This window comes from Eptatretus burgeri, chromosome 17 (genome assembly GCF_056783735.1).
Source record: "Eptatretus burgeri isolate ZD-2024b chromosome 17, Ebu_testis_v1, whole genome shotgun sequence".
Taxonomy (NCBI): domain Eukaryota; kingdom Metazoa; phylum Chordata; class Myxini; order Myxiniformes; family Myxinidae; genus Eptatretus; species Eptatretus burgeri.
Window position 1 is genome coordinate 30795979 of NC_140977.1, and position 27982 is coordinate 30823960.

The 27982-nt window shown below is 44.6% G+C and overlaps 1 protein-coding gene across 4 annotated transcripts in view; it reads right to left on the bottom strand.

Annotated features, from left to right (window-relative positions):
* Positions 1-816: 816 nt before the first annotated feature.
* WDR91 (WD repeat domain 91) overlaps positions 817-27982 on the bottom strand; it is a 61795-nt gene continuing 34629 nt past the window's right edge. For all 4 annotated transcript variants that reach the window (XM_085863036.1, XM_085863035.1, XM_085863034.1 and 1 more), the window contains 9 exons: positions 24187-24278; positions 20342-20410; positions 13382-13640; positions 12069-12163; positions 11365-11497; positions 11117-11225; positions 8282-8394; positions 4992-5207; positions 817-1068 (listed from right to left, as the gene is read on the bottom strand). In XM_085863036.1, the coding sequence (XP_085719162.1) occupies positions 916-1068; positions 4992-5207; positions 8282-8394; positions 11117-11225; positions 11365-11497; positions 12069-12163; positions 13382-13640; positions 20342-20410; positions 24187-24278 (1239 nt within the window). In that variant the 3' untranslated portion in view covers positions 817-915. The remainder of the gene's footprint in view (positions 1069-4991; positions 5208-8281; positions 8395-11116; positions 11226-11364; positions 11498-12068; positions 12164-13381; positions 13641-20341; positions 20411-24186; positions 24279-27982) is intronic.

Consider the following 27982-nt stretch of genomic DNA (forward strand, 5'->3'; position numbering starts at 1 on the left):
AAAATAAGGGGGTATATAACATCGCAAGGTATGCCAGTCAAAAATGATAAATTGATCGCAGAACTGTTAGAAGCGATTCACTTACCAAAACAAATAGCCATAGTGAAATGTCGAGTACATACAAAGCAAAGAGATATGGTCTCAAAAGGAAATGCTTTAGATGATTTAGCAGCGAAAAAGCAGCAAAATCACAGCAAATAGCAAATATGCTCACCAAAAAGAAAAATGAGGAAAGGGCGCTGACTACTGACGACATTGCAGCACTACAGGAGGCAACAGGCAAGTGAGAGAGCCAAGTGGGAGAAAACAGGTTGCTGTTATAACAAACTCTGATTGAAAATGGGTATGGTGTAAGATGGGGACAGAGTAGGATGTATTGGATATACGAGATTTGGGATGTGTGGAAGTAAAATAATTAATTCCATCTTGTGAAATGTGAGCATGGACAGAAATGGTGATAGAACGCCTCCACATATCTGTTCCCCACCGTTTTGTCCTTCCTTCTCCCACCCCTTTTGTCTCCTGCCCCTTTGTTGTGTGTTGTGTGTTACCTCTCATATGAGCCTCAAAAATGTTTGCAGAAAAAAAAAACACTTAAATTCTTGGATACAGATCTTTACGAAAATCTAGTCAATTTGTCCTTCTCTCACACCAGTCTGCCAAATTTCGTCCAAATCAATCAAAAACGTTTTGAGATATGCTGCTCACAGAAAGACAAGCAGACAGGGGTGAAAACATAACCTCGGTCCACCTTTGGTTGTGGAGGTAAAAAGTAGAGGGTCGCCGAAGAAGAGGCAGAAAAGGTCACAGTCAGACTGTAGTATGGTCTTCGTTTTTAATTCCTTTTGTAAAAGCAAAGGAATTAGCGATTGTGAATAACACAGCCAAAAGTAAAGTAAGTGACACAGCAGTCGGTCAGTGGTACAATAGGGTGGACAGTTGGACTCGCCCATCCCGTGAGGCTGAGATAACTGAGCTGCAGTCACAACCAGGAGACCAGTCCACTGCAGTCACAGGAGAAGCATGTGAACCCAGAGACAGGCATGGCTTGAGGGACTGCGATGTCAACTGAATGGGAGACACATCACAATCGTTTTGTAACATTATCGATGCATCCATTTGGTAATACGAAAATAAAAGAGCAAAACCTACCTACCTTAGTAATCTTTACATACTATATAAGAGGTTAATGCCGTCTGTCTGTCTGTCTGTTCAACCCTAAAACATTGAAACGCTCCTTGAAGAGGATTTATTTTTAAAAGTAAAAGTTGCTTTAAATTAATCCAATCCTATAAAATAATAATAATATTAAAAAAAACAAAAAAAAAAACAAGGGCATTCAGAGAGGATGATACCCCCCACACAGTGTTCCTTAAATTTTTAATAAAACAATGATTGGTTCACGAGTCAGCAAGTGACCACTATATTCGTTATGGGTGTCTGTCTGTCTGTCTGTCTGTCTGTCTGTCTGTCTGTCTGTCTGTCTGTCTGTCTGTCTGTCTGTCTGTCTGTCTGTCTGTCTGTCTGTCTGTCTGTCCCGAGCATAGCTCCGTGGGTTTTGATCCGATCCTGATAAAATTTGGGTGGGAGGTTTGTATCATGATCTAGTTGTGTTTTCCTGAGAATGGGCATGGTGCGCCCATTATGGGCGGAGCCACGCCCAAAAAACGTGTTTTTAGGGGGCAGCCGGTTTCAAGTTACATCTTCTCCAAGGGGGTTTGTCGAATCTGGCAGGGGTTTAGGTATTTGGTTAGCCCAATAGCACCTGCATAGCCCCACGGAGCTCGATTTTTCATTTTCGTCACAAGGTCACGAACTTAGAAAATGTCAAAAAAAATAAATCAATAAATTGGGCATCGAGCTCCTAGGGTTTTCAACCGTTTTGAATGAAAGTTGGTATGCAAGTAGTGCTCTTCGAGTACTACAACTTTCATCATTTACGTTTTTTCCTGATTCCCGCCAGTTTGCCCGATGTGTCCCCTCTAAGGTCAAAAAATAAAATAACGCGAACCGTGTACATTGCTCGTGAACCATCGCCGTCTCCAGACTTGTTTTAATTATTGTTACAAAAAAAAAAATCCAAAAGTTTAGTGCTGTTGAAATAGTCCAGAAACACTCCCAACCAGCTTCCTTATACACCACCCCCATTGAACCTCTATTTAAATTGAAGTACTGTACAGTACTGCAAAACTGGACATTGTTGGAAGTATTTTGAAAGACAATTTGTGTACTGCACTACAGTGTTCAATTGCACAATTAAATTTAAATAAAATAAAGATGATTGTAAAAGTTGTATAATAAATTAATTCTGTCCAAGTATTTTGGTGTGTTCTGTTGCCAAGCAGCTACCTAGCGCTTGCCAAACCAGCCATTCCTTTTCGATGGTTTTGAATGGAGTGCTTGCTCGAGTGCTTAAGCCACTTGGCGAGCTCTCAACAAGAAACTCGGTAACTGAGCACAAAACTCTTGCAAAACGGGAAGTTCTTCAAAGTATTATGAAGGTGATTTGTGTTATAGTGTTCAAGTATATGATTCAATTTAAATAAAAGTTTAGAGGCATATAAATCAATAAATTATGGATTTTACTGCAATTTTACCCAGCGTCGATTACACCACCTGATCTACCATATTACATGAGTTATTTATGCCTGTTGTTATGTCCTTTATAATTCCCCCCCTTTGTTGGTTTGTTGGAGTTGGTTCCCTCCCCTTTGCTGCTATAACAGCCTCCACTCTTCTGGGAAGGCTTTCCATTAGAATAATTAGATGTTGGAACATTGCTGCGGAGATTTGCTTCCATTGAGCCACAAGAGCATTAGTGAGGTCAGGCACTGATGTTGGGTGATTAGGTGTGGCTCGCAGTCTGAGTTCCAATTCGTCCCAAAGGTGTTCGATGGGGTTGAGGTCAGGGCTCTGTGCAGGCCGGTCACGTTCTTCCACACCGATCTCGACAAACCATTTGTGTGGACCTCACTTTGTGCATGGGGACAATGTCATGCTGAAATAGGAAAGGGCCTTCCCCAAACAGTTGCCACAAAGTTGGAAGCACAGAATCGTCTAGAATGCCATTGCATGCTGTAGCATTAAGATTTCCCTTCACTGGAACTAAGGGGCCTAGCCCGAACCATGGAAAACAGCCTCAGACCATTATTCCTCCTCCACCAAACTTTACAGTTGGCACTATGCATTTGGACAGGTAGCGTTCTCCTGGCATCCGCCAAACCCAGGTTCGTCCGTCGGACTGCCAGATGGTGAAACGTGATTAATCACTCCAGAGAACGCGTTTCCACTGCTCTAGAGTCCAATGGTGGGGACTCCAGCTGACACTTGGCATTGCGCATGGTGATATTAGGCTTGTGTGTGGCTGCTCGGCCATGGAAACCCATTTCATGAAGCTCTTGATGAACAGTTCTTGTGCTGACGTTGCTTCCAGAGTCATTTTGGAAGTCGGTAGTGAGTGTTGAAACCAATGACAGAAGATTTCTCCATGCTACGTGCTTCAGCACTCGACAGTCCCATTCTGTGAGCTTGTGTGGCGTATCACTTCATGGCTGAGCTGTTATTGCTCAGAGATGTTTCCACTTCACAAGAACAGCAGTTACAGTTGATTGAGGCAGCTCGAGCAGGGCAGAAATTTGATGAACTGACTAGTTGGAAAGGTAGCATCCAATGACGGTGCCACGTTGAAAGTCACTGAGCTCTTCAGTGCGGCCCATTCTCCTGCCAATGTTTGTCTATGGGGATTGATTGCATGGCTGTGTGCTTGATTTTATACACCTGTCAGCATTGGGTGTGGCTAAAATAGCCAAAATCCATGAATTATAAGGGGTGTCCACATATTTTTGGCCATGTATTGTGTAACATTCGATTCAAATAAGTTGTTCCTCGATCGCAAACTGACATTCATAAACTGATAAGATGGATGGACGGACATGAACCAATTGCTTAACCCCGTTTTTCGCTTCGTGTGTGCAGGGTAACAAAGTTGTACAAAAGAGATTGCATCTCCATGCATATCAAGTGCAGACAGTGCAATCTTTCAAATTGAGAACTTGCTTACACATGAAGTCGAAGCCACAAGATGCCGCATGGCATAACTTTCACCAGCCAAGCTAAGTCTTTCATTTATATTGCTTATCATGTGATATCTCCTCCCAGGAAGACATCGTATTCACCACATGACAATATCACTGCCTGTACGTATATAGGCCATCTGCGAGTGTGGCATTTCCTGATTGTTTGCACAATAACCACTCACAGTGTTCTCTATCAACACATGACTGCACGATGGAGCATTTCATTTTTACACACGAGATGCGATTCTATCACATGCTCTTTGCATTTTATACCCAGTTCTTCCTCCGTTTCCATAATTATTCCCAATAATCTTCAAATCCGTTTCCATAATCTGTCCACATTTAGCCGAGCGAACTGAAATGTCTAACTTGCAGATCGCTGTGTTTCTTCCTCACCTATCTCCCCTTTTCCTGGCTGTTGATTCTCTTGACTGTGTCCAACTGTGGCCCCACTGCCCCGGGATATAGGGATGTTAAATTCAGCATGTCGCCTTTTTTTTACTTCCTCTGCGACTTCGCTCTTCCACATGCCTACATTTGGTATGTAAACTTTACTGTGTCAAAGATGAGACTGACCTACTCTTGGTACTAAATGACATCATCATCTTCCTTGGTGATGTCACAAAGCTGGGAGACCTCCCTTAACTGAAATATTGAAATACAAATCGAGTTTTAGAGTTTTTGGAACATAGAATTTACCTTCAAAAATAATTCGAATATGTAGTCCAGGTAACGTACACCTGTGTGCCAACTTTGATGTTTCTAGCTTTTACCATCTCTTTTGGCAATTCTAGATCACCAAAAGCATACATATTGTAAATAACAAAAATATTGTGGATTTATTTTTAACCAACGAGTTTTAAAATACACCACAGAATAGATATGTCAGATTAAAAAGCATATTCACACATTTACCTCATAAATTGTTGCTTGCAAGCCATTGCAAGCCACCAGGTATTGCAAGCCCCCCTGACTCCCTGAATCGAGTGCAAAAGGTCGTCCCCATGGCGAGAGCGCCAACGAAGCTGGGGGTGGCCGCCAAGCCAAACCCCCTGTTGCTTCATCGTGGCTTCCCCCCAAGGAAAGGTCCACCAAGCAAGAACTCGGAGAGTGGAGAGACCACTGTACAAACTGGGGGATATAGGGGTCAAAGGCAGGGCAATGACAGCCAACAAAATGCTCAACCAAAACAGATTCAGAGATTAATTAGAAAAATCGTCACTAATTTCACCATTTTTGATTTGTTAGGCAAAGCATCAGATTTGGTGGTGTATCAGTTAGAGCGTCCACTCCGAGTCTGGAAGGTTGGTGGTTCGCACTGCAGACAAGTCATATGAAAGACTTTAAAAATGGTACATGCTGCTTCCTTGCTTGATGGTCAGCATTTAAAAAGGACAGAGCATGGACAAACAGTAATATGTTGGCAACGATTGTACAGGCTTTGATGGACCCAATAACCTATAGGTGTGCATATGGACTGCCAAGTTGTCTAACCTGGGCGCGAATCCCGACTCCGCTGTAAACTCTCATCCCGGTGTTTCCCAGGCAGGGCGATTCATCAATGTGTGTGCCGTCCCTCGGATGGACTTAAGCAGACATCACATCTGCCACCATAAGTTGGTGGCCATCAAATATCCCACGGTGTCCTCCATGAAGAGTACGCAAGCAAATCACTGGCACCATGAACAAATTACAAGTTCCTGCCATAACCAGCAGGGGGAATTGCATCAGCGGCACAGCCGCACCCACAGCCAATGTTGCTACCCAGCATCCATGTGCTGCATACGAATGAATAAGAAGCACATGTGATAGTCAGATGACTGCAAAGATCATAGCAGATTAGGCAATGACTCGTTCAGCATGCTTTCTGTTCCTGCTCAAAAATTTACCAACTCTCCCCTCCGCTGCTTCCTCACACCTCCGACTTTACTATTTTAGCATGGCTCTGCCTAACCTATGCACCTTCGAGTTGTTTATTGCAGAAGTTTGTTTGCTTTTTACTTCAAAATCCTGCGGTGCCCTTTGCATTAATTGTTGCTATCGAGCAGTTCACAATACGGTGGGAAGTCGGATGGCATGAGCACAGAAACCTGTTTGGCAGGCAAAAAGAGGTCAAGATGGTGTGGTGGTGTGTTGTCTGGCATATAAACTACAAGCATGTGGCAAAATGAAAGAAGCCTGAAGATTTTTCGCTTCCCAGCTTAAAATCTTCAACAAGAGGAATGTGTCCGAGTAAATTTATTGACCGTTGTTGTGCAAAGCCTCACTGTTAATGAAGTACGCGCTTCAAATCCTCGTATAATTGAGATGGCTCCCAATATTTTAGGTCGATTACTCATACTCATGCCATATGTTGATGATTTTAACATGGGAAGCGGAAAACCTTAGGCGTTTCCCTTTGCCATTGGGTTGTACATCCGACACACAGCACCATAACCTTGCTGTACTTTTGCCAACAAAACAGGTTTCTGCGCATGTGCCAGCCGACTTCCCGTTATATCGTGAACGGATCCATTGTACAAAATCTCAGTTCCTAAAGACCAATATTTCTACCATTAATTAAATCTAATACGTTTTCCAAAAGGAGACACCTTATTTAATGCAGTAGGATAGGATCTCCCTATCCTACTTCCAAATCTTCCATTTTTATTGGCCCGATTTTGCCCTTTTATCCTTCATTGGCATACATTATTTTGTTGGTCTTATGTCAGATGAGTCAGTCTAAGTGACGAGGAAACAATATTTCTGATAAATTTCAAAACCTGGAAAACTCAACTAAACCACCCTTCCCCTCCCTACTCCAAGATCAATGGATAATTTTGCAAATGAAATAAAAGGTTTAGGTACTTTTGGCAGAAAGGTTCCACTCCTGATTGGTAACGGGATTGCAAAGCTCGTTCCGGTCACGTGACTTTAAGTTGGTCAAAATGGCAGACTCAAGTAAAGTCCTTCAAAAAAATCTTCTTCTCCAGACCCAACAATCAGAATGCCACCAAATTTGGGTCACAACATTCGGCCAGGGCCCAGATAAGCTACAGGTCCAGTGGTTCGAATTTTATATTTTAATTTGTTCACTTCGTTCACTGGAAATGTATTTATTCTTTTGTCAGCAGCACACATCAGAACGTGCATCAAAAATGTTTTTCCTGCCTGGTTCGTAGTTCAGAAGAATGAAGGAAAAGCATAAAGTTTATTTTTTTTTTTTTTGGTGGTTTGGTACAACATGTGGCATAAAATTACACAGAACAGCTTTCTCTCCACCAAATATCATTTTGCAGATACAAGTTTAACAACCTTTTTCAACATTTTAAAAACAATACTTGAAAGCAAAATTTATGGGAAGGTTAGTTTCATTTGATTAACTTTTGAAACCTTTTCACAAGTTGATGATTCGAGAATTCGCCAAAAATGAGGTCGATAATTTGCAAATAACAGTTGAAAAAGCATAATTCACAACATATTGATCGGATTGTATCATATGCATATTGTGCCAGGAGTCGCTTACGAGTTCGGCCTGCGGGTAGGATAATTTCTAGGGGGTGCGACTACATCGATGCAGTGCACCCTGTCAATTAGGGCAGCAATTTGGAATTTGGTAAGGGCAGCTGCACTGTTGAGGAAATAAACAATACATTCATGTGGAAGATGACACTTGTTGGTCACAACTCGTGCAACAATGGCTGCAATGGAACACAATTTGTCTTGTCCTCACAATACAGAGTAGCTAGGGGGTAATACATTCACCGACTCTTGAGAGCAAATATATTTTACAAGACGACTAGAAGGGAACTCGGTCGAGCGCACACCTCCACCATGAAATGCCTGATCCACGAGAACATATCAGGCCCAATACATTTTTGAAATATCATGCTATACAGTACTATATTGTTTTTGGCCCGATCTCTCAAATGGTGATGAATCACTTTAAAAATTCTAGTCGCCGGATCCGAATCCGGATCTTCACCAAAATCGAATAAGTTCGTCCGTGTCACACACTGAACCTGTCTGCAAAATTTCATCCGGATCCGTGTGCAACTTTTTTGAGATATCCAGCACACAGACAAACAGATAAAGAAACAAATAGATCGAGAGGGGGTGAAAACATAACCTCCTTCACCTTCGGTGGCGGAGGTAATAAATCAAATCAGAAAATAGAGAAAGAAAAATAAAAAGGCAGGCTTCTCCAAATAATTGTTTACTCTCACCCTGTTGTCTTCCCCCATGGTATAAATACTAGTTTCATCTCCACTGAACTCGAGTGCCCAAACGCTGCCCTGATGCGCAGGCCACTTGAGGAGGCACTCACCACGAGCAACATCTACACACACACACACACACACACACACACACACACACACACACACACACACACACACACACACACACACACACACACACACACACACACACAATTTGCTGTAACTGCTTGACTCACGTCACATGGACAAAGATGGAATATAAATAACAAAGTATATTTTAAAAATAATTGAAAAAGCAGGAAAATGCACCAACAATAAATTTGTTCAAAGCTTCTGTAAAAGTATTCCATTGTCTTTCTATCAATTAAACCATCGGTTTCGACTTTAGACAAAAAAATATGGCAGAGATGCCCCTTGCGGTTACAGTATAGCATGTGATGGTGAACTCACGGTGTTGCTCTAACTTGGATGATTATAATCATCTTTTTTCCCACAAAAGCAAAACGATGTCCTCCTAACGGTGCTGCCTTAAGGCAATAAACAATGTGCTCGTGTGGAAGATGACGCTTCTTGGTCATAAATCATGCAACAATTTGTCTTGTCCTCACTATACAGTTCAGGGGTATTATGTTGTTACGGTTGTGGGGGTAGGTGGAGAATTTCATCCGAAAGTTAGGATTGTTTCGAGTTGCTTGGTCCGTGGACGTGTAGGAGACATCTCAATGTAAATTAAGTGGGGGAACTGTGAGCTTAAGTGTTATGTGTTACCACACGGTGGGGTTGGTGCTGTGTTAATTAGATAGGGATCAAGACCAATTTTCCCCAGTATGTAATTTCCCCCATGACTTTTCCCAACGTTTTGGTATTTACAAGCCAGCCATGAAAGAAGTGCATTTTTAAAACAAGTAAGCCAAACGTGCCGAGCAGGCAGAAGCCCCACCTTCCCGGTTTTCGTGTGAACAAGCCAAGCCAGGAGGTGAAAGAAGGGTGAAGATCGAAGAGGAGACGGTAGTTGTGAGAGGAACGTGGCTGGCACGGAGGATCTCGCTTTGCTCTCCTCTCAGCATGACAAAATGGCTGCGAGATTCTCGTGTTTGTGCTGGTGAATTTGCAGTGTGCTGGGCAAGACGCTAGAATTGACTGTTCGGCTGAGTTGCGAAGTTGTACGATTATGAGAAAGAGAGGAGGGTGCACCTCTCGGCGAACTCGTCGTTATCCCGTTGTGTGCTCAAAGAGGAAGGTGGGAGATCGTTGTGAGCAGACCTCGTGTGAGAGAGGAACATTCAGCATATTCAATCGATGAAGAGGCTGCACGGCTGTTTCTGAGCCTGGCGTTGAATACCGCCTCAGGAATTACCTCACGTATGTTTCCCGCCCAGAGCGTGGCTCGGTGCCATTTTGGGGTGCATCTTCCAAAGCAGGACGAAGCAGCTCGATCGCAAAGTTGAATAGAGACCATCTCTGGAGCAAGCAAAGTGCCAGAAAAAAAGGGAGGATTTGCTTTTCTTTCGTTTTACCCTTGTCTGTATTAAAGTCCGTGTGTGGAGGCACCTCGACTTTACCTCATGTATTATTACATTCTGAATTATTATCCCTTGTAAATATTTATCGATTTAAATTAAATTCCCATGTTTATTTTAAATTGATGGTGTCCGCATATTTGTGGGTTCAAGTATAAACCCCTTGTGCTATGCATCCATCTGTGGCTCCGCCAATGCCGCCCTGCCCCTCCCACGTGCGCCATAATCTCCGAGGATCACGTGTGCACCTCCTAAGGAAAACCGCTTGGCGATCAGGTCCAGTCGGGGTTAACCGCCCGTCCACTACAATTGGGTTGGGGGGATTAAACCTAACCGCCATGCCCATGACTAACATATATATATATATATATATATATATATATATATATATATATATATATATATATATATATATATATATATATATATATATATATATATATATATATGAAACAGGATAAATTACTATATGGGGCAAGTGTGAAAAATTCTAACTCAACCTGAGACTCGAACTCAAGCACCTAATCACCTATGCGGTGACAGCCCACTGGACTATCGAGTCCTCGGGATATCCTCAGAAATGCTTTACACCAACACTGCAAGTTTTATAATGGCCACCGTTTTACATGCCGAGACTGTGTGTGTGTGTGTGTGTGTGTGTGTGTGTGTGTGTGTGTGTGTGTGTGTGTGTGTGTGTGTGTGTGTGTGTGTGTGTGTGTGTGTGTGTGTGTGTGTGTGTGTGTGTGTGTGTGTGTGTGTGTGTGTGTGTGTGTGTGTGTGTGTGTATTAAAGATAAACCTCAAAGAGAAACATATACATACATATTTCATCTTTCCTCCCCGTTTTATTTCATCTCTTCTTATATTTACCTTCAGATGCTCCGCCATTTCATTATAGTTTGTGATTATTGTACGTTATTTATTATTGCTTCATTTGGTTTGCTTTTGTACACGTGTAATAAATTATTCGTTTGCACAAGATGCTGTTGCTCGTTTGCTTCCATCGTGAAATACGGCTCCAAAGTTCACCATTTCGAAGGACAGGGGAACAGTCTCCACTCAACTACTTTGGCCAACCAATCCCACGATTACAAGAGATTAGTTCCCCAGGCAGATATTCCTAATATTGGAACTTTGGTACAAAGCTTACATCATCCATGACGAAAGCAAATTATTTCACTTCTATCTGACAAGCAGCAAGTTGGCAATGTCTTTGGTAATTTTATCATTGTATATTTATTACCCCTCAACGTTTCATCACGATTGATGCACTGTTTTTGAACATGACCTTACGCATCCCTCTCACCAGGATCAACACTCACCGAAAACTCTCGTTACCCCATCCGTTCCACCCGCAGCGAGCAGAGTGCCATTGTGATTGAAGGCAACGCAGCTGGAAGCCATCGTGAGGGTTGAACCTCCAAACTGGTGCTGCCGTGTTTGGATGAGGATTGAGGTAAAAAGGAAAAGCAAGAGCTAATTACTTAAACTGTGTTCATTGAAAGTGTGACAATACAACATGGTAGCAGTGTGAGAACGGGTCTATTACTCCTAATCATCCCCTTCACACCAACTGTTTCATCGTCTTCATGTCCCAAAGGGTCAGCAGTCCTGATGGTGTAAAGGCTGTGGGTTGTGCTGCTGCACATACCGCGCTGCAGACGAGCGAACTGGAGCCAGGAGAGCAGGAAATGCACAAAACTCTGGGGTCAAAGAACCAGAAGGAAAATGGGAGCAGTTTCGAAACAAAACGAAAGTGAAGTCGATGGCAAGCCATCACAAATCCCGATGCTTCCCACCGAGAGAAAAATTGAAAGATATCAAAAAGTTCCACGAGGAATAACGGAATATCAAATTACGAGTTAACACACCTTGCCATGTGACGATCATAACTACCAAGTTTGGTGAATTTCTGCACAACCGTTTCGGAGGAGATAGACGGACAGAGAGACAGACAGACAGACAGACGGAGATTATTACAATATCCCCCCCCCCCCCCAAGCGTGGTGAAAGTTACAATCCATAGTCACTCTGAATAAAATTGATGAGAACAATTTGGCACAGCACAAAGCTGAAGAGAGCAGTTGTGTGCAACACTAATCTGAACAAAAGCACACAGCACAAATCTCATAATACAATAACACAGCACGGTTGTGATACAATATACGGAATGAACATTGTATGAGCAGAAGCAGGTATAATTGCTCGAATCTCATTTGCGTCCGAGACCAGGATGCACAGAAATAGAAACAGTGACGTTACATAAATATGCACCTTGGGAAAGCCATGTCAAGAGAAACCTCTCCTACAGTTCTTTTAACAGTGATGTCATAGATGCGAACTCCAGCAACCGCTGAACCAAGAACCAACTGCAAAACAGGAAGTGCTAATCATGATTGTGGCAAACCGACATGACATAATGTGACAATGTATCAATGCAGCTCATTTCTCCCCACCCACTCAACCCATTTGCTAATGGATAATCACATGAAACTACGAGGCAGCTCTACACACCTCCATAAGATATCTTCCAGTTTCACATCAACCGCTTATTTCTATTTTTTGGTACACGGAGTCGAGGTGGAACTAGCACACTGAATGGATCAGGACGCAACTGCACAAAAGGAACAGTGGATGGGGGAGGGAGAACACCAACAGCAGAGTTGAAGGACAAAACAGAAGGAGGGTTGGACAAGCAATGGGTGTAGGGAAGAGTGGGGGGGCGGCAGGTAAGGACACATGGATACAGAAGGAAACTCAGGAAAGAAAACCTGGGAATTTGGAAGGAGGAGGTATTGGGGTGGGGTTAATGAGGGGAGAAAAGATCATAGTTTTTTTTTTTTTAATTGGCGATGATGTGAGATGGTGGTGAACAGAGATCTTGAAGACCTGGAGGGGAGAATGAGATTGAAGAGAATGCAGACGTTGTATGTTGATGTACTGTTGTTTGGGTCACTCCTCCTATCCGGCCTTGGTTCTGATGTGGTACAAGACTGTTGGGTCCAATCATTGAAGATGCAGATATCTGCCTGTTGGTGGAGGTAATGCATGCCATGCTTTTCCCTCCTTTGCCCCATTCTTTCCCTTGCAAAAAGGTTGTAGTAATTCATTAACTTTGGGCCAAAATTTTTCCTTGAGCCAATCCCATAAAAAGGTGGGCATAATTGGAGCTATGAAAGTAGTTGGGGTAGTAGTAGTGGTAATTGTGATTGAAGATAAACCAATACACCCACACACCCTCTTATTAATCATTATTATTATTATTATTATTATTATTCAAATAATGCCTTCAATACAATACCTTCAGAATAACTGAGCTGAATCACTAAGTCTTGATAGGTAGATGGCCAGCTGGAGATAAAACATTGTCCCTTTGTCAAGCAGGATGCCAAGACAATTGAGATTTTACAACAATCTGGAAAGTGACAGTGTACAAATTTAACCGGGACTAGTTTGACCAAGAGTTTTTCTTATGATTAAAATTGTGCTCAAACCTACGACATTTTGGATGCCAGAGTGGTGTATCAAACGGTGCACTATCCATCTCACAAACATTCAACCGTGAACCTCACACTGTTACTTCTTACCAGTCGATCTGGTCTGTGCGACCACGCGAGAGAGAGGATTGGAGACTTTGCCATGATGGTTGCGATTGTTTTACCAGATTCTCCACCACTTCCACCATTCCCCAGATCCCTTTCCCGTGGAATCATCCCCTCAGCACGCCCTCGCTCCGCACCCTCACCGCTCTCAGCTCTCGATTCACCACGAGATGCGACGGTGGCCCACACTTTAACAATGCCATCAGCATCCAGACTAGCAACGTGGCGACCAGAAGCATCAAACCTGAGGAGGAACAGGGAGCAAGGAAGGAAAACAAGATGTACAAGAAAAACTACCACAGGTTGCCAAACAGTTGGACAGTTTCCCAATGCTGAAAGGGCCATTGTGCCTGTGGTACGGCTACATATTCTGAACACACAAATGCAACGTATCCATTGAAGCAGAATCTTTACATAAAAATGCACAAACTTATAAATTGAATCTTCTTCGTCTTCTTCTTGCGTATGAAAGCTTGGCTGCCGGATAGCTGTCATTTTGTTGGGGCACAACTCTGCCGCTGATGCTGTGCCCCCATACCAGTACACATACTCATTTTGCCGACCTCGGAAGGATGACAGGCTGAGTCAACCCCACCTGGTGTGAATTCAGTGGCCAACGGGACTCAAACTCAGGACCCTAAGATCTCAAGCCAGCCACCCGAGCCACTAAGCTAACACCAAGCTTGTCATAAACTTAATTAAAAGGACCTTTGATTGCCAAGGAATCAATGTTGAGTTATGTTCCTTACAAACAACATGCAAGCTCGCAAACGTCTCGTCTCTTACACAATCGAGGCGATGATGGTTTCAAAACAAAGAAAAAGCGCAAATCTTGCTGATAGCTGCCTCGGCTTTAACAAAAGGGATCACCAGGCGTTTCATTATGTTCTTCCACTCAATTTCTCACACCATCAATATCTATAGACAAATCGCATGGATAACAATGAATACAAAGTGACGTCGAGTGGCGTCAATAACCAAATATGCTAGTAGTGACAGCAGTGCATGTGTAGAGGGAGGTACACAAAAAATTTGGCATCTTCGATAGCAAAACTAATAGATGCTGTTTTGCTGAAGTTGATCGATTGAGGGTGAGAGAAAAGCGGATTGTAGCCTCATCACTTTGACCACAATCACGACTCTGGCTGGCAGGATGGCCTAGGGGTACGCACACTTGCCTATAAGCTGTATAGCCTGGGTTTGAATACTGACTCAGTCATAAACTGCCATCTCGGTGTTTCAGAGGCAAGGTGTTCATTGTCAGGTCAGGCCAGATCAGATCAGATCTGTGACCTGCTGCAGGTACCATATAAACCTGTACTAACCCGTTTCATGGTCGGGTTGTCGGCGACTAAACAGTCTCTCCACCAGGTTTCCTGGTGACGAGGGTGGATAGATATGGACACCGAGCAGGATTGAAAACAAAACCTGTCAAAGGAAGGAGGAGCTCCTTGTGAGTCAACAGTCTTCCATATCTGGTGCCCAACTGTGTCTCCAGACGTCCTTCTGCAGTTGCGTTCCATTTTTCGAGGAGGTTGGTAGCAGAATTTGCACTCTGGCCACCGTAAAACACTTCATTCCGCAAAACACATTAAAAAAAAAAACCCACACAAAGAAAACTGAAAACCCACTCAGTGGGAGTCGCACCTGTGCAGCTGCCCTTTGCAGGGCAGCTCACCGGCTGACGGGATTGGGGCAAAGCCTTCGGGACCCCAAATCTTTGAGGAAAGGAGGGAAACCACGGAGTAAATTCCCAGGTCAGATTGCGGTAGTGTGTGACGGAGTGGTGCTGAGGTGTCGTCCACCAGACGGCGGTCTTCTTGGGTTAACCTGAGGCGGTCCCTTCAAGTGGGTGCCTGGAATGTCCTATCCCGAAGAGAGGATGATCACCTGTCTATTATCATCTGAGCTCAAGCGTTTGGACATCAGTATTACAGCACTCTCTGATGTTCGGAGACCGGGTTGCGGTGAGATCATGGTGGGTGGTTACACCTACTATTGGTCTGGTCACTCTGATAGTTACCATGCCAAATGAGTTGCTGTAGCTGTGTCCAATAAGCTGACTCCAATGATAATTGAGGTAACACCAGTCAACGAGCGGATTATGACACGAAGGATTCGTCACTTCTTGGGTGTCATTTCCCGAGTCTCTGTATATGCTGCAACTGAGGTGAGTGATCTCACCGTGAAGGATGCATTCTATGCCACGCTCGCATTTGTGGTTGATCAGTGCCCCAGACGAGATACACTTCTCGTCTTGGGGGATTTCAATGCATCGACTGGAATTGATAGGGATGGTTATGAGACATGTGTTGGTCCCCATGGGTCTGGAACTGTGAAACAGAATAGAATGAACTTCCTACACTTTGCAAGAAGTTGTGGACTTAGGGTGGCTGGTTCATGGTTTCAGTGGACACAGGCTCATCACTGGACCTGGCATTCCAATGCGAGCGGTGTGGCAAAGGAGATTGACCATGTGCTTGTTGATGGTCGCTGGAGGATGATCCAGAACTGCAGGGTCTTCCAGAGTGCTCAGTTCCTCAACACTGACCACAGGCTTGTTGTAAAAACTCGGAAGTTGCAGCTTAAATCCAGGAGAATGGTACCATGCCAGCCAAGGCTGGATGTTGGCAAGCTCAAGGATGAGAGGGTAGCTGAGGAGTTTGTGAACAGGGTGAGTAGAGTTTTTGGGGGGGCGGGGGGCTGGGTGCTTTGGGAGATCCTGAAGAATTGTGGAGTGCCTTCAAGACAACCATCCTTGATGTTGCCAGTCGATATTTTGGAACTCACCATCGGGCAAAGAAGAATTTTGTCTCTCAAGGGATACTGGATACCATTGACCAGAGTCGCAGGGCCAGGCTGAATGGCAGAGCTGAGCTGTTCAGGGAGCTGAAGCGAAAAACTGTACGTGCACTAAGGGTGGACAAGGAGGCCTATGTGCGAGGAATCTGTGAAGGGGTAGAGCATCTCCTGTGGTCAAGTGATTCTCGTCCTGCTTACAGGGGAATTCGCACATTGCGTTCATCCAAGCCCATCCCTCGGTGTACTGCAGTTAGAGCAGAGGGTGGTGGGCTCTCGACAGAGGAGTCTGAAGTGAAGGCCCGCTGGATCGGTTACTTTGAGCGGCTGTAACAGGCTGATCCACCAGCTGTCGAGTTAGATGTTAGGGGTGTTACAGTCCCGATTGCTGACCCTCCAATCAACTGTGGCCCATCTTCATTTGTGTAAAAAGGCAGCGAATGAACCGGTTGAAATGGGGCAAAGGTCCTGGGATCTGTGACATCCATGTTGAACTTCTCAAGGCTGTTGGAAATGCTGTACTCCTGTCGTTGCATACAGTTCTGTGCTCCGCCTGGAGCACAGGCATCATCCCAACTTACTGGAAGAGGACCCTTGTTATCCCTCTCTAGAAAGGGAAGGGTGATCGCAAAGACGGCAACAACTACCAAGGGGTGACGCTGCTCTCAGTGCCGGGCAAGGTCTTTGCTCAGATAATTGTTGATGTGGTTCAACACCATTTGCTTGAGCACCAGTTTCCAGAGCAGTCAGGCTTTACACCAAAGAGGTCAACGATTGACTGTATCCTTGCTCTTCGGATCCTCACCGAACGCAGATAAGAGTTTCAGCAGGGGCTGCTTGCAGCTTATGTTTATCTCTATAAAGCATTTGATTCAATGAATCGGAATGCCCTCTGGAGTATTCTTAGTCTTCGTGGGGTGCCAACACAATTGATCAATCTGATGTCTGAACTCTACTCTGGTACTGAGAGTGCTGTTAGGTGTGGTGATACCATCTCGGACTTATTTCCAGTTGTTACTGGAGTTCATCAGGGGTATGTCCTGGCCCCCACACTTTTCAGCACTTGTATGGACTGGATTCTAGGGAGGATGTCTGAGAGATCAAGCTGCAGTGCATCGTTTGGGAATGTCAAGATCTCTGACCTTGATTTTGCAGATTATGCAGTCATCTTTATGGAGACTATTTATCCTTTTGGGGGCCCTCGAGGTGCTGAGAGTAGTCAGAGCCACTGGGATTATGGGTTTCCTGGGTCAAAACTAAGATCCAGGCTTTCAATTACATTTTGGATGCTGCTCTCCTGTCTGCACCTGTTTGTGGTGAGGATGTTGAGGTCGTGGAGAGATTCACTTATCTTGGCAGTGATATTCATGTCTCTGCTGGCTTTGAGCCAGAGGTCAACAGACGTCTGGGTCAGGCCTGGGGAGTCATGGATTCACTGGATCATGGGGTGTGGCGCTGCCGGTACCTGTGCGGGAGGACAAATGTCCGAGTCTTCAGGTCCTTGGTGCTTCCAGTCTTGCTTTATGGTTGTGAAACTTGGACTCTGACCAAGGATCTGTGACAGAGACTCAATTCCTTTGGTACCAGGTCACTTTGGAGAATCCATGGCTATTGCTGGTCAGACTGTGTCCAACAAGCGGTTGCTGAAAGAGACAAAGATAAGATTTGTTACCTGTATAGTCCGTGAGCGTCATCTGTGGCTGTATGGACATGTGGCTCATTTTCCTGACGCTGATCCTGCTCACCAGATTCTCTCAATGAGGGAGCCTCGTGAGTGGAGGAGGCCAATGAGCCAACCACATGCATCGTGGTTGCAGCAGGTTGATTGGCACCTCATCAAGATGCGGATGGGCCAGGCATCTACCTGGGGGATGGCCAGACGGAGGCCCCAGGAGTACCGGCGGAATGTGGATGCAGCGATGCGCTGCTCTGGTGCATACTCCCATACTTGACCTGACCTGCGATTCATCAATGTGTGTGTCATTCCTCCGATGGATATTATACTGGGCGTCATGACTGCCGGCATTAGTTATTGGGCAATAAAGATCCCACAGTGTCCTTTGCAAAGAGTTGGTGAGCTATTGCCGGCACCCTGAACAACTTGCAAATTCCTGCCCTAACCTGCTGAAGTCATTCGTGGAATATCCGTGCCCTCAGCCAATGATGCTACCTCCACAGCTTTGTGCTGCATATTGTTGTGGTTGTGGAAATGCCACAGCGTGTCGCACTCAACACATCAGGGATCCCTAATTTAGACATTTCCATAGTCATTCTGTCTAGTTAAGTTACCCTCCTATCTATGGACAAGGAAAGTGTGTGTGTGAGTGTGAGTGTGAGTGTGAGTGTGAGTGTGAGTGTGAGTGTATAGCAGGTTAAAATCCCCTTTGTGATTCTCCCCTTCCAAAATTCCCCTTTTCACCAATCCAGTCCAATCCCTCTCACCATCCATCTTAACCTTCTCCTCCCCCACACCTTCCCACAGTGCAACGACGTAAACATTACAAAACACACACATTCAAAACCAGTCCAACACTACAATCACCACTCTGCAAGGAAATTCCTGTGCTAGATGCATAAATTACACTGCTGACAGTGCATAATCCACAAGGCTATACCATAGTGCTGGGAAATGCTATATCAAATCTATGAGTAGCTATGGGTTGTGCATGCCAATGGGAAAGCAGCATGTACGGGTCAGAGGGTGACACGGTGACCTCCACTCCCAGAAGCCATGCCTCGCCCAGGGACCATAAAAGACAATGCATTCAACGGAACGGAGCTGCTTTCATGTGAGGGATGCAACAAGAACTACGGTCGAGGAAATGGAATGGGATGAACTATGCCAAGGCGAATCTCTGAGGGCAAGCAGGTTGAGCCCATGGACCACGAGTCAATGGGCAGCACAAGTTCCTGGGACGCAGCAGCCCTATATATTGATTTACACAATCTTTCCTTGCTATCCCCATTTTCTAATTTGTCGACTTGAGACGCACAAAAGAGTTATCAGTCATCAACGATTCACCCTACTGACTCATTTGGGCGAGGGCATTGACATGCATATCACACTTTCCTCGAGCGCTTACATTGCATACGCCGCACCTCTCCTGCCATGCTGCACCACATCACCCTCCCCTTCCTCCTCTTCCTTACCCCCCCCCCATCGCCCCCACCCCACCCTCCTTCACGTTCAGACCAACCTGAACCTGCTGGTTCATGTCGGGTGAGCGAGAGGCTGACCCTATGCCTCAAACTGATTTCTAATGTCCCTGAGTGACTGAGGCGTGCCTGTGATGTATTTCGAGATAACATAGGAATGTATGAGGGGTTCTTCGTTAAGTGCTTGGGGTTGTCTTTCTGTGTGACACTGCATTGTGTGAATACTGCCTGTAAATGTGTGTTTTACGTCATCGCTATATAAACTTCCCAAAGGTGCTTGATTGTCCGTTTCCGCTATTGGTTAGACATATGCGGTATAATAAATAGACGGGAGGTTGTACCCCATCGATTCGCTGAGCTAGTTTAGCAGACATCCCCCCTACGGTTTCACTCGGCCATACGTAATAAGTAGATAAAGGGGGGAAGTCGAGAGCACTGTTCCCCACCTGTGAAGGGCTAAATCACCAGTAAGGCAACGCGAGATTTTGTTCCTCAGCAGGCGGCGTCTGTGCTTGCTTAGCAACCTGTCGGGTTGCGGAGTTATCCGTGGCTCATCGGCTTCACTCAGAGGTTGGGAAGTGGGTCCGAGTCACTCCCTGGTGAGCCGCGTGCACCCCCGACCCATTAATATGAAATAAGAAGAATAAGACTACTCCATTACAACTTTAACGGCCCCAATTAATCCAACCTTCTTGTGGGATCAACCAAGGTGGAATATTCAATATAATAATGGCTTCATAAGTACTAATCAATTTCTCACTACAGAATAATCAAAAACGAATGTTACATGACCAGAAAAGAACATACAATGTGGTAATAATGGATGAGATCAATAGAACGGTCATCTTGGTATGCGTATCACCGTGGGAAGCAAGGAGAAGCTGACGTTTCAGGAATTCACCCTTCCTCAACCCACATTTGAGCATTTAATAAACAGGATTAACAAATTACAATTTGAGAGTTGAGTGTGAATGACATTTGAAAACTTACCTTACATTAACCACTCCTGAACAATGCTCTTTGAACTCCTCCTGCCAAAGCAGCATGAAAGGACCTTGGCTGTGAGAAAAGGAAAGACAGACAATAGGAAAAAAATATATATATATATATATATATATATATATATATATATATTTCAGTGTTGCAACTAAACAATATGAGTCAGACTAAGAGTTGGGTGCAATTGTCAAAATTCAGGTCCGAGTTCTGCTTGACCTGTCATTGCACATGTAGTTGATCCCAGATCTGGTGAACGCGAGTGATGAGAACAATATGTTTATCCTGCTCCAGTCAATTCACTTTTTCCTTTGCAAACATCCAAGGTCTTCATTCCAAACTCAACCCCATGTACAATGACAGGTCAATCATCCAGACCAGATCTCCTCGTCGTTACGAGACTCAGATTGAGGAATCCATCTCCACCACCCGCTCAAAAGCTGGTGTATGCACCTACATCCACTTCAATATGTGTTCTACTCACCTTCCCCACTTTGATCTTTCCAACCCTGATTTTTTAACTTCTCTGGCTCCAAGACTCCCTCCGCAAAGCCATAACCAAGGTGATCGTCCAACATATCAAAGGTCTGCAGTGCGCTGATGACTGTGTACACATTTGGTGGATGGAATGCCACAAAGTCACTCACTCCATGAAGACATCCAAAACCAGCCTCAACCTCTATAACTTTGCATAGAGCCGTGGAGACTCCAGCTGAATACTGCAAAGACCAAAATCCTCCATCAACCCGCTCCTGGGCAAATTGTGGGACCTCCGAATACCATTATCGATGTAGAGACATGAGAAGCCGTTGAACATTTCCATTATCTTGGCAGCCATCTTTCTCAAGAGGCCACCATTGATGAGAAGATTTAGCATAGAACAAGTTATGCCAGTAACTCCTTTTGAAATATGTCAGGGGTTTCCTTAGAAGCCAGTTACCGGCGATCTGCAGCCGTCTACTCAGAGAAAAAATGTCAAAGGTTGCCGCCTACTAACTTCAGAGGGAATTTTTCGATTTTTTTTTTTTTTTGTCACCGAAATCTCTACATCCCACTGTTTTGACATCCGAGAAATGGAATATGGTTTCCTTAATGAATGCTAGTTCATCTGCACTATTATTATGTCACACTTACTTCAGATTGCTCACTGTACTCCACCATGTGCAGTATCATCTCCCTATTAAGAACGAAAGTATGGCCCAAATGTTGCTACAATGACTCTTTAAAAGTGCTTAGATACTCCATCTTCCAGACACCTTGGTGCGCCCTAAGTTATTGAACCTTGTTTAAAAGCTGCTTGAACTAACTATACAGTATAGCTGAATTTCAGTCAACCAGTCAGTCAGTCAGTCATTATGTCAATGCAACTACATCCAGTACAGGCCATGCCACTTGTTTTTGTGGAGTTTTCCACCCCAACAGCATGATAATATGAGAACTATTTCATGTCAGAAATAGTGCTAGAATGCATTTCCAGCCATCCAGGATCTTCCGGCTTCCAGGGCCCTAAGTGGGCCCTGGACTCCGGCCATACAGCTGCGCTCTCTTTGCTCGTGGTGATGGTAGCCTCCTACTCCAAGAAATTAGGAAACCCCTGTATGTACCACCAAATCTTTAACAGGGATCTCCGCAAGGGGGAAAAGATGCTGGTCTACAAAGCAGTTATCACTACCCTCTGATATGGCAGTGAGATCTGAATTACCTATGAAAAGAATCTTAAGGCATTGGAGAGCTTCCAGCAATGATGGCAAGACAAACAAACCTCCGACTCAAATGGCAATATAAACAAATAAATTCCAGCATTGTCGACAAAGCCAAACTTTCTAACATCACAGCCAGAACTAGAAGGGCACTCGGTGGAGTGCACACCTCAGCCCGGATCTGGATTCGGATATTCATAAAAATATAATCAGTTCGACCTTGTCACACACCCAACCTGCACATCTAGATTCATCAGAATCCGTCCAAAACTTTTTGAGATATCGTGCTTCATGGCGATTTTGGCACTATCTCTCAATGGTGAAGAATCACTTGTAAAAAAAATTCTAGTATCCGGGTCTGGATCCGAATCTTCACCAAAATCTAAACACTTCGTCCTTGTCACACACAACCTGTCCGCCAAATTTCATCCGAATCCGTCCACAAATTTTGAAATAGCCTGCACACAAACAAACAGACAGACAGACAGACAGACAGACAGACAGACAGGGGTGAAAACATAATATCCTTCCACCTTTGGTGGCAGAAGTAATAATGACAAGCCAGGAGGCGATGATGGTTCACGGGCATTATTGAACAATGCCACGATAGGTACAATTGAGTAAGTGGAAGCTTTTGAGGAAACCCTACCGTAAAAACCTATCTCTTCCATCAAAATTGACCAAATCAAATCGGATTTTTTTTGTTGTACTTCTGGACATTGACATGGACATGGACATCACGCACAGCTTCTCGGAAATGAAATTGTAAGAAAAATAAAAGTTCAAGTGGGCGTGGCGGCATACAAAAAGACACAACCAGATCATGATATCTAGCTTGCGTCCAAGTTTCATCAAGATTGCATCAAACGTCACGGAGCTATGCTCTGGAGAGAGTCACAAACAGACAGACAGACAGACAGACAAACAGACACAACGAAAATAGTGGTCACTGCTGGCACGTGCGAACCAAAAAAACCGACTCAACTGGACCAGCTACTGTGTCTGCATGCCCAAAACTCATCTTCCGAGCCAGATTATATTCTCCCAACTTCATGGTGGCGAACGTTCGAGAGGGCCAAAGGAAAATGCACAACGATGCATTGAAGTGGTCTCTGAAAATGGTGCATCTTGACACCAACACGGGAGAATCTAGCCATGAATCACCCAAAATGGCACCACCTCACCCACCAAGCCATGAACCTTTCAGAGCTGTACCATGTAAACACAAAAGCAGAAAGAGAGAACAAAACCCTGCACTCCGGACCACTCTTCCACCGAGAACATTCTGTTCTCAGTGCCCTAAAATATGCAGTTCCAGGATTTGCCTCTTCAGTCACCTTAAGACCCACTGACTTGCCTAAACCCTAGTGGATGTTATCCTCGCATTGAGGGGCTGCCAAATAAGAAGGAAGACTGCTCCCATTTCTGGGGTGGCCCTCATTGGTATTCTGGATCATGCCCCAGCCAAGGCTGTCTGACTGATTAACGATCCGACTTTGTCGAGCCATCGACAACCTTTGGCCCACCATCAAGCAGTCTCTTCCACCGCTACTCCCACAGGCTGGGAGATAGACACAGCACTATTTCTGTACCTCCTCCTCTTCACTCTGTTCTCATCATCAGTCTAGCTTCGATTCATCACCCTTTCTGCCTTACCCTCCATATCAATCACCAATCCTCTTCCTTCGTATTCCCCGCACTGCCTCTCTCTTTGGAACATCCTCCCCAGCAGTGTGCTCCCGACTTCCATGAACTCGCATCAATTAAAAGCATTGTTTGTTTTTTTCATTCTGGGAGTGGGGCTCTTGGCTTTTGGGCTTGACCCTTGCCTGGCGGTGGTAATGATAAAATTTAATGTTGGGAAAGGTATACTCACAGAAGATGATATACAAACAGTTAAAGAATAACATGCAAGCACAGACAAAAAGCAGGTACAGCTCTCAAAACTATTTCTATAGCAAAAGCACAAAATGGTTGGACAAACAAACAACCACTATAATAAATAAATAAAATCAATCGAAGGGAAGGACAGCAAGATGAAAAGTTTCCGCCTTGAATTGCCTGCGAAACATTCCCAGTGTGCTTGTTTGTGTGGACGTCCAGCTAACTTGACCCCGACAAATAAAACTATCAACATACCATGAGTTCGCAGACGTGGTGGCGTCACTCTGAACGAGATGAGTTTGCTTGCTGTAGCTCACAGCACAGGTGTCAAAGGAAGAACTGTCCACCTCAAAGAAGAAACAGCACCATTGCAAAATGCAATCACAGTGTACTCGTCGCCAAAAACCTGGTTCTCATCAAACCCCATTAGATTATGAACAATCGAAAGTGGTATACAATAAAAGTTTATCAACATTTTCCTAATTGGCAGTTATTTCTCAGATTATTTATCAAATTAAGTATTTTTTTTTTAAAGAGTAAAGTCACAGGCCATGTGACATGCAAAACCTGTGCCACTTTGAAATACAAGCTGAATGTGTTGCTACACACTCACTTCACTTTGAATTTGCAAAAGAAAAGTGTTTTTTGGGGGGTTATCAAACGATCGGAATCAATAATGTGTACGACGTCCCAAGTTGGGGTTTGAATATTATTTTGTCGGAGGCAGCTATGTCACCCCCAAAAGAGAGGGGACGAAATAGTTGACAGGATAGCTTAGCAGTAGCACACTTGTCTTTGAGCTGTCTAGTGTGGATTTGATTCCTGACCTGACAATAAACTGTCTGTCTAATACTTTGCAGACAGGGAATTGCTTCAATGGTTGCACTGTTCTTCAGACTGACAACTGGCTAGATGCACCGTTGACTACTATCCATTTAAAGACGTTAAAAGATCCCACAAAATCTTTCAAGAAAAGTCAGCAATTGTGTGCTGGGTACACTGACCAAATTCAAAATTCCTTCCCAAACTGACGTGGCTGCTTTGGACGCATCCTAAATTCGAGTGGTGAACTTTCCAGGGTACATTTCAGACATGGAAAACATTCACGACCTAGTCAAGAGCGCAATCAACGCTTCCTCGAGGAGTATGGGAGCAACAAGTTTTTATATTTTAAGAAAGCGCAAACATTAAGATTTCAGGACAAAAACTTGGTATCACATGGGGTAGGGTCGATTGCCAATCTTCAATTTACCTAAACACCCACGTGATCCAACTACCGGGGTATTCCACCCTCGACGGAACTCGTACGGAACAAACCGCCGAGGCGAGCTTGTCCGTGCGCGATTCCGAGCGGCGTAATCGCCGAGAACCGTCGGTCCAAATGTCCCCCTATTACGGCAAACCAACGGCTTTCTAACTCCCAACACACGAAATGTTCAGTCAATGAGGGAATGGACGCAACGAGCAGGTTTACATTCACACAAGGACATTTATTATAATGAAACACGTATGCAATTAAATAAGGCAAAACACGTATGCAATTATACAAGCAACAAAAGCACGACAAAAGAACTACAACCGTCTACTTATTATGTACAGTCATTTACACTTAACAGCAGTTCCTACTTATTAGACGGGCCCATGGACACACACCCAATAAATGGTGGCTGAGGCCTTTAATCACGAGCTCCAGCTCGGAGGACAGGTGAGCTGAAACTCAGAGCTTAACTCGAACCTCTCCACCTTGTGTGGTCTTCAACTTGTCCGGTCCCAGGCTCCAATGAGAGCGAGCTGGATCCAAATCGCCACGAGCTGCGTTCCTTCCTGAGCTCCCATGAATCCTCCCACGCTTCTCAACACGTGCCGGTGAGACGAGGCGCCGATCCTTCCTGTTGATGCGTCGCTTCCCCGAGGATCCAACTCCAAGAAGAGGCCGATGCGTCGCACCAAGCCGCGAAACAAAATGGAGAACGAAAAGCTCCACGAACCAAGAGGAAGAGGAAGAAGAGGAAGAAGCCTCCACTCGCAGCTTGAGCCGAATAACCGGCTCAAGTTCTTTCCAAAACAAAGCAGCAGCCGAAGCTCACTGAGCCAGCTGAAGCAAAAAGCTTCCGAAGGCCTGAAGCCAAGCAAGCCAAGCACGACCCGATGGCCTGCTGAACGACTGCTCTCTCCGAAGCAAAAAAGCTTACTCCTCCCACGGGACTCAGCACACGAACTCTGCCACGGGACTCCCACGAACTTAGCCCTACCACGGGACTCCTACGAACTCAGCCCACGAACTCAGCCTTACCACGGGACTCCCACGAACTCAGCCCTACCACGGGACTCCCCCGAACTCAGCCCAACCACAGGACTCCTATGAACTCAGCCCTACCACGGGACTCCCACGAACTCAGCCCTACCACGGGACTCCCACACGAACAAAGAAAGGATCTCCCCTTTATCCTTCCCACCCCCTTCCCCGCACCAGGCGTGACTCATGCCCTCGTGATCCACCCCCCGCTCAACCACGGGTGGGAGGGAGTTGTTGACGTCACGGGATGGCAGGGTCCTTCTTCCTCTTCGCAGAAGAGGGGGAGGGACATCTCCATTGTTCGTTCCCTAACTATTAAATCGATCAGCAGCGCATCTAATCGATTTTAAAACATTTAAACAATGGAAGGTGAGCTATTTAGGGAACATGCACTTATCGACATAGCTGACTAAGGGAACCTGTATGTTGTTTGCAATTGAATTCCAAATTCGTAACAATATTATTGTCTTCCTTAAGAGGCCCCTCAAAATTCGTTTTGATGATTATGGAAGTCAAACAGTTCAAAAACTCCATTTGCAAAATGGGAGGAATTATTGCACAAAAAAGAAATAAAAATGTTTCCCATTTTTTAGAGGACCACTAAGATGAGTTCGGCTCATAGAATCACGCTCCATTTGGTTCATACCTGACGAATTCTCATACCTGAGAAAACAGTTGAGTTCATACCTGACGAATTTGCACTTTCCATGTGCCGTAGTTTCTTCACAAAACCATGACTTTCTGACTAAGTACAAAATATTTCTTTGCTTTTTTTATACATGGTTGCCGTTTTGAAATTTTCATCGACCGATACCCGCTGCCCAGCCGGACTAACTGCCAACAAAGTATCGCCCAGTCTGTTACGGTTAAACCCAAAATCATGATCATCGTTTTAGTGTGGAGGTGAGTACTGACAGTGTACTTGGGTCTTTTCCGGGTGGGTGCGGGATTGAGCACGTGCACATAAAAAATCTGGCAACCCAACTTGAATTGAACAACAATGGCCACTTGGTCTTGGAATTTGAACCGACAGAAATAGCCTTCGAGCCTTCAGTGCCTCAATGAGCCTTGAGTCTACCGCTCCGTAAAAGTACTTCCTCAACCGTCTCACAAGTAAGAGTTCGATTGTGATGGCAGATGCCAATAATAACAAGGAATATGAAGACTCCACAAGTCACTCCTCTGATGAAAATTCTGTTGCAAGCACCCCCCCCCCCCCCCAAGTCCAAGCCCGAGCCTTGATCCTAACAGTGATATTGAACATCCTCATAAATCAATGGATAAAAATGATATAATATATTGTTTAAAATACATTCATGCTATCTGTCTTTTACCATATGTTGCCAGTGACGCCCGTCGAAGACGGGCACCTTTACTAGTATATATATATATATATATATATATATATATATATATATATATATATATATATATATATATATATATATATATATATATATATATATATATATATATATATATCTCTTCTTCTTCTTCTTCTTCTTCTTCTTCTTTCGGCTGCTCCCGTTAGGGGTCGCCACAGCGGATCATCCGTATGATCCGCATAGTGATTTGGCACATGTTTTACGCCGGATGCCCTTCCTGACGCAACCCTGCTCGCCTCTTACAACACAGGGATATGGTACACCTATTTTAACCGGGGTATACACCGGCCCAGTACACTGGTGCTCATTTCGCCGACCTCGGAAGGATGACAGGCTGAGTCAACCCCCTGGTGTATTAATTCAGTGGCCC